Consider the following 8023-nt stretch of genomic DNA (forward strand, 5'->3'; position numbering starts at 1 on the left):
CATGAATAACTCGATGGCAGAAGAAAATAGCAAAGAAAGAATAATTGAAAACATGTAAACCACTTCAGCATCAGGGATTTGCATCAAGGGTATGTTTGGTTGTATCCCGTGATTTGGAATCACATGAGATGGAACCAAATGTGATTTGTCATGTTATTTCAAATTACATATTCACAAGATTTACTTCAAATGTGATTTCAAATCACATTTCATTTCTTGTTTGCATGAGATTCCAAATCACGTTTGGTCTGTGCAAATGAGATCATTCACTGCATGATATTCCAAATCACATGTTCGGTTATCTATGCAAATGAGATTCATTCTCTCATTTGCATGAGATTCCAAATCACATGTTCGGTTATCTGAATGCAACCAACCATACCCTAAAAAATGCACAACACCAGCCTTTATGTTAACAAAGATGGTTTCAACTATATTGAAATTAAAGCACACCTGCGAGATACTCTTTTAGATGCAAGGAGTCACGCATCCATTTCTTTAAAACATTAGGCTCTTAATTGTAAATTCTACATTCTCTATGCCTCGAGCATCTAGATGTAAATTGCCCAACTTCAAAACACATACAGACTGGAACTTCAAATTGCTTCCAAGTTTAACGCGACTCTACACGGTGGGAATGCTTATTTTCATATGAAAATAATGAAACAAACACCAAAATGATGGGCCCCATCGCTTTCGTAAGAAACACTGCACTTCCTACCAAAGCACCGTCTCACCTCCCTCACCGGGGAAGTGCTTTCCCACCTGTTGGTTGGAGTATTTTCAATAACACACATGAAACAGAGCCTAAATGAGAATTATTACACAGCCAGAAATGCTGGGTTTGCAATCAATGCCAAATTCAACACGTCCTATCATTAATCCGATATTACTCGTTTTGGTGAACTCAGTATTTGTTCAACAAACTACCACCAAGCTGATTCTGATTGACTCGATTCCACCAAGTCCATTCTCAAACGCTTTCTGCATTAGAAAATGCATCAACTAGAAGAGAAAAAACACCCGTGATATGCAAAACCAGTAGATGGACTCATGAATCCAGTGATAACATCCACAGCCAGAGCCTTGAAGACATTGTTCAACCAAGATCACCAACCTGAACTGATGTTTACCAATAACAGGGGTCTCACAATTCCTATACAGTTGGCTGGAAAAACATTGCAGCACAGACAACAAAAGAAGCATGAAAGAATGTAAACAGAACAAAACAAAACAAAACAATATTAAACATTTGCAAGTTAGGAGAAACAACACCCTGAACCCTTCGTCTCATGCTCACTCTCACTTCCCTGCAAGACCACTGTCTTCCCATTTCCCAACTTGCCCTCTAGCTTCTTCTGCTCTTGAGACAGGAAAACTTTCCTAGTTAATATCCTATAGATCTCTTTGACCAAAGTACGAAATGCAGCATCTACATTGGATGAATCAAGTGCTGATGTTTCCATAAAAAACAGATTATGAGCCTCAGCCAGAGCCTTCCCCGCCTCTGTGCTCACCTCTCTAATATCCTTGAGATCGGTCTTATTTCCGACAAGAATGGTGACAACATTCATATCCGAATAAGCTGTTCGCAGTATAAAAGATAAAATATGAGCATATCTCCTGCTATAGCACGCACACACACACACACACACACACACACACACACACACACACACACAGAGAGAGAGACTTGCCTTGCAATTCATTGAGCCACCTGCCAATGTTATCGAATGTCTGGTGTCTACTGATGTCATATACAACTAGCGCACCTACAGCACCTCGGTAGTACGCAGAGGTGACAGCCCTGAAGCGTTCTTGACCTGCAGTGTCCCAAATTTGGGCCTTGACCTCCTTGCCATCAATGTCCATTGTATGTGTCTGAAATTCAACCCCAATTGTTGACTTTGAATTGGGATAGAACTCATTTCGAGCAAATCTTGCAAGTAAATTGGATTTTCCAACAGCAGAATCACCAATCAGAACAATTTTGAACAAGTAATCTTCACTACGTTCTTCCTCTGCATATGACATCATTTTTGTCTTCCCTTTCCTGTTTGCTTAGGACAAAGTTCCAAATTAAGACTCTTACTCCCATCCTAGGAAAAAGGGCAAGAGAACTCGATCCCCAAAAACTAAAAGAGGTCTGTAATTCATTGCAAAAACATGGTGTGACGATTGTGCAAGTAGATGCAAAGCTTATCCCAAATTTTCTTCTTTTCTCTACAAGTACTCCAAATGAGGTTGATGATTCTTCTACCACTTACTGAGAAACTGAAAGCAAAGAGAATCACTACCATGGATGAGAACTCGATACCAGACCCCCAAGTACATAATAAGCAAAACTATATAATACTAAGAAATTGAGGCAAAAAATCACATAATAACCAATGGATTTGGTTGCAAGATAAGAATATAGTTCCCAACTTTGCATCAATTCTATTGGCAAATTAAGTAGATTTGAAGGATGAAAAATAATAACACCAACGCTACAAACACATAAGATTGAAAGGGAATGTGAAAATTACACACACCATCTGATATGTTTCCCTTGGACTTCTAACGCATTGTCATATCTGAATCTCAAGATGTAATTGTTCCCAAGATGCAATAAATTAAGGAAACATTCTCAGTATGTAGTTGTTTCTGAACTGTATGACAACCTTAGTTTCTATTACTGGTGTACAACGTTACAGTATAAACAGAATGCAATAATTCGTATGAACCATAAGTCTATCATTGTGCTGGTGTAGCATGAGAGTTTATACTGCAAGTACCGAATTTGGACATAGACTATCTGATAATGCATTAAGAGAAACATACATGGGCCACAATTCCAAAAACTTCTGGGTATGAATGGCATGTCGTCCAAATACTTTCATAGCTTCAATAGGCTATTCTATACCTAGTGTTACGGTATCAACAAATTGTAATAATTCTTATGAACAATGGCTCTATCATTGTGCTGGTGTTGCATGAGAGTTTATACTGCAAGAATGATGATGTTCAGAAAAGCATAACCTGCAATCCATGTCACACACAGTTTACCAAATCTGGACATAAACTATCCGATAATGCATTAAGAGAAACATGCATGGGCCACCATTCCAAAAATTTCCTGGTATAAATTGCATGTCAACCAAATATATTTCATAGCTTCTAGAGGCTGTAGCTAATCTACTATTTGATGTAAGTCAAACATGCCACTGACTAACACAGAATAAACTGTGCAATTTTAAGAAGCCTTACCAAATTATAAAGAATAGGGAAAAAACTGATGGAATGTAGCATTGTCTTGCTGATATTTATTTTTTGGCTAATCATGACACATAGGTTAACTATGAAATAAATCAGTTATGACTTATGAGTTGGATGATTATTTTGTTCTTTATGACATGATTCAAGTAAATAACTCACTTAATTCCTCGCGGTCATGTAATTAAATTCAGTAGGTTCTGAGTTCATACAAGTTTGGTGCCAGTGAAATGAATTAATAACAAGGTAAAATAACTCACATAAAGGTCTTAAAGAGGTCAAATCTTTGAAATATTGAGAAGGCACGTGGAGAAGCACAGGAAAACAGAAAAGGTATGATTGGAAGTAAAGATGTAGAGCAAATTTCTTTAGTAGCATTTCCCTACTTATGTGACATATCTCAGCTTCTTAAACATACTAAATTTTACGACGACTGCGGTGATGACAATATACCAGCTCAAGTTTCCATGTGTAGCTTTATCAAACTGTATTTGCACCTGATGTAAAATGAAATGAATCAAAAGCTTTATGCACACTTTACTCCCTTTCATGTAAGTCAGCACCCTAAGAAACACCCTTCAGGATGCCACAACTTATTATACACATAGCCTAGACCTGATCTCATGAAAGCATTGACCCAAACCTGGTCTCACACATAGTTCAACAAGTTTGTAGCCTAGATATGACCACCAAACACAAAACTGATTTTTTCTTTCAAATATCAAAAATAAAAACACAACTCAACGGATGAACTATGGAGAGTTGTAAGTTCAAAAGTTAACATCTTAACATTTCACCAGCAGCATCTCCATCACATTTAGTTATTAAAGATGTCAGCAGCTAGGTGAGCAAATTAGGCATTGCCAGCCCATCTGGCAGGGTATCTGATATGGGTCAAGTGGCCAGTTTTTACTTTTTAGGACTCAAAACTATTCAATCCAGTCCAGGCTCACGCCAGTCAAATAGATATTGGACCAGCTAAGGCTAAGCTTAGGCTTCAGGTTGATTTATTTAACTTTACATAATTCATATCTAAAATGCAAACATACACGGGTTAGGTATGGCCAGACCATGTCCAATTGAGGTTGGGCTTGGGCTTATGCTTATCTACACACCCATTAGGCACCGAATGATGACCAATCATTTTAAGAGCTTTCTGCTCTCTTATGGAAATATAAGACATGAGCACCCTGATAAGGAAGTAATAATAAGAAGTATAATCAGCCACTAGCCACAGAGATTTTGAGAATCTGACTGAGAATAGAAAAAAAAATAAACAAAACCATTACCAATGATATATAAGTCTCACATCCTTCTGTTCATCAAACCCACTAACTCATTATGGATAGAGAATGCATATCATAATCCAAGCAAAATGCAAAAGGGAATATAATTGAATTAAATGCATGCCCCAATAATTAATTAACAATCCAAGTTGCACCCTAACCTGAATGAAACTAAAAATTAAATAAATAACTCAGATACACTAAATTGGTCAACAATCCCACTGCTGCTAACGGGATGCACATGTACCTTGAAGGCGGAAGCATCCAAACATGGAAAGTTACTGATAGCCTTGTAAGTCATAAATACGCCATAGAAGCATGTCATAGGCCACTCAAGCCAGAGAGAAAGTTTAGAAAGATAGATGCACCATCTTATCCAAATTAGAAAAAACATTCAACCTTTAAGTTCTATGTTTGCTTTTATTCAAACAGAATCACACATCATGTCCAAACCACAGATAATTGTCCACTATTTAAAAGATTGAGGTCTTCAAGCTCTACGGTTGAAGCAGAGCTGCCTTGAATCACAAACACAATATCCTTTCTAGAATCCGACTTTTAGAATAACCTTGCATCAGCAAAATCAAAGATTTCATTTTCATAGCTAGAGAGACCACCTCTTCAAACAGTTATTTTGATTTTCTCAATGAGATCTTCAACATAATTTAGGTTCTTCAACTTCTGCACAATCTATGATTGAAATTGGGCTAGTTTTCTCTAAATATAAAGAGTCATCACCTTCAAGAATAAACTGCCAAACTGGTACAGACTGCAGACTGTAAACTACTAGTGGAAGGACCCTGATATGAGCAAGAAAGAGCAAATGAGACACAGGATACCAAACCTAAATGACTCTTAAGTGTGTATATGCATTTATAACTTCTGGTTAAGTTCCATTTATTTTAAGATTTATAAACAACAATATATATCACAAGAAAATCTCTAATAATAATATATCAAGTTTGCCAAAAGCTGAAGCATGGGTGCAAATTTGACAACTACAGAAAGAAAACTGGATCACCCCCCTCTGTCCAAACAAGCTCAACCTCAAGTTTCTTGTTGTCACTTTCTTTCCAATCATATTATGTAACTTACAAGATATGTTTTATGGGGACAGTGTGTCTTTACTGAAGGTCCTTTGCCCTTCTCAGTCTTTCTGCATAAATGAAACAAACTCTAAAACACAATTGTTTTCCACAGAATGCCTATAATCAAACTGTTGGAAGAACTGCTTCTTACCCAGTTCAGTTTTGAAAACTTATATGCCCCACTCCCCCAAAATAAGTTTCTAGTCCGAATGGATTTACTGCCTAGGATTTTTTTTTATGATGAGGAACTCTCGTCGAAATGAGGAAAACCCCAGGTGGGGCCCCATGACCACTCTGCCTTATGTGGCCCACCTATGAAAACTATAGATACACCTGTGCGCCAGCAGGATTTAATCTGGCACCTTCATCTCAGCACCCTCACAACCACCCCGCTGGCCACGCGAGCGACCCCGCATGGTGGTACTGCCTAGGATATTAAGAGCTGGGTCTTTGACCCGTTTCAGATGCAATTTTGGACTAGATGGAGCAGAACCCAAAAAAATAAAACTTGTTTTGAGGCTTAGTTAAGTCATGGTTGTCCCAATGGTAACTCCCTAGAACCAATTCCCTAGGCCCAATGTCGTATGAAACAGAAGCTGGTGCTATGAAATGGAATGGGACATTTCTAAGTTTGAAGTTGCAATTTGAGTTGACCTGAGATAAACCGTCTGTCACATCAAGTCAAAGTCTTCCCCAACATGAATTGTTCAATTAGGCACCATGAAAATACTTCATCTATGAGTTCATTAATCACCTTTGATTTTTGAATTTGCAGTCAGATCTCCATTCGTGTTTAACCTCTTCTGGCCTTGGTTTTGGGTTTGTCCCAGTAACAAATGTGACTACTAGAATTTCAGATTAGACATGAAATCAGCCAGCACTGATAAAATGAATGAAAAAAAATTGAAAAGGAAAAACGGAGAGGATTTCACTACGACATTGCCTTCAATTTGAGCTTATACATGAATCAGTCATCACAATAAAATAGCAGGTGTTCCTTGCAACCCAGGATGAAACCCAGTTCAAGCACTACACCCAACATTCCAAACAGCCTATGATATACATGCAAAGCTGGACAATTTGCTAATTACAGGAGGCCCCTAGCCACACCAATTCATTCAATCATCAAGGGCACCAAGAATTGAGCAACCCTAAATGATCAATCCAAAAGGAAACTCTGCGCTCAGAGACATCAAAGATCAACCCTCCATTCAAACACTTGTCTGAGTTCAATAGGGAGAAAATAGAGAATGAAATCAACATCCACATACACGAAAGAAAAATTCCCCAAGAGGAGACTCTCCTATTGGAAAAGAGTTTCCACAATGGCAGAGATCCTCCATCCACCTAATCCAAATACAGACTGTCGAGCGCAATTTGATGTGCTACTGCGCTAAGGTCGGGCCGGTGGCTCAAACAGAACCCACCACACTCCCTCCCCGCTCGCAGTTCCTCATATAGAAGGCCCTAGATTCGCCGTGATCGTTTCCTTAACTACTTAAAATTTACGGACAATCGTGGTATCTGGATTTCCCGCACTCTCCGATAACAACTACACAGGTGGATTGGTCTGGAGCCGGACCATCACCTCATAACCTTAAGAGTTTCAAAGGCCCCACCAACGATCTTTGCCAGGAGAGACGCTAAACCTACGAACCTTCATGTCTCTCTCAAGCAGTCTCAGAACAAGACCCCCAAAAATAGTCTGAACTGAACCTACGTCGTCAATCTCAGAGCGAACATTCCCCACCTTTTTCCTTTTTTTGTTTAAGAAAACCTCCCCGCCTCATCATTTCTCGATCTGCTTTAACCGAGAATCTTTCCATACTAGAATTGCCGGGGGAAAAGTAACAAAATAGAACAACTACAAAACACCCCAAACTTCATACAATATAAACAGAAGAATCCGCTCTATCCAAAACAAAAACACAAAAGAAAACAAAAAAAAAAGACAGGGAAAAGAGATGAAGAATTCGCAATGGAAATTCAAGATGAGAGCGATTGATCAAGACTACCAGAAGAGGCGATGGTTGATCCCTGGATCCTCCCCTCTCCACAAGACGAAGACCGAAAATCAGAATCCTCCTCTTAGTACTCTGTGAGTCGCTGTCGATGACAACCGGTAGAAGTAAGAACCCTGTCTCTCTCTCTCTCTCCCTCTCTAATTTCAGCCTTCTTAGCATGTCCGCGTGTGTCCGCCTCTAATAACTTGTTTAATTGCATAATATTCGTTTCCTCTTCCTACTTACTTCCCCTTTTTATCTCTTGTTTGAGGATTGGTAAATTTGTGATAGGAAGCACATAGAGTGAATGGTGTGGCCCCTTGGTATTCCCCTCTTCCCTCTTTTCTTATCATTTATCAGTCTGTTAGTGTACCACATCGACTTGTCTCAA

At 38.8% G+C, this 8023-nt stretch overlaps 1 protein-coding gene across 2 annotated transcripts; it reads right to left on the reverse strand.

Moving 5' to 3' along the window:
* Window positions 1-1098: 1098 nt before the first annotated feature.
* On the reverse strand, window positions 1099-7774 carry LOC149846110 (ras-related protein RABA5a-like). 2 transcript variants are annotated; one of them, XM_089996177.1, is made up of 3 exons: window positions 7645-7774; window positions 1698-2274; window positions 1099-1585 (listed from the first exon to the last, which is right to left on the reverse strand). In XM_089996177.1, exons 2-3 carry the CDS (start codon window positions 2035-2037, stop codon window positions 1260-1262), a joined length of 666 nt encoding a protein of 221 aa, XP_089852303.1. In that variant the 5' UTR covers window positions 2038-2274; window positions 7645-7774; the 3' UTR covers window positions 1099-1259. The 2 variants fall into 2 exon arrangements, with proteins under 2 accessions (XP_089852303.1, XP_089852304.1); XM_089996178.1 differs by lacking the exon at window positions 7645-7774 and adding an exon at window positions 2824-2897.
* Window positions 7775-8023: the final 249 nt, after the last annotated feature.

This window comes from Nuphar pumila, chromosome 2, assembly GCF_984573655.1.
Source record: "Nuphar pumila chromosome 2, dmNupPumi1.hap1.1, whole genome shotgun sequence".
Lineage (NCBI taxonomy): Eukaryota > Viridiplantae > Streptophyta > Magnoliopsida > Nymphaeales > Nymphaeaceae > Nuphar > Nuphar pumila.

What these genes read in the sequence shown, in the direction of transcription:
- LOC149846110 (XM_089996177.1), bottom strand. Translation starts at nt 2,037, where the DNA reads ATGATGTCATATGCAGAGGAAGAACGTAGTGAAGATTACTTGTTCAAA. An exon ending in GTGGCTCAATGAATTGCAAG is followed by an intron (nt 1,586 to 1,697) that starts GCAAGTCTCTCT and finishes TACTGCGAACAG; the next exon opens with CTTATTCGGATATGAATGTT.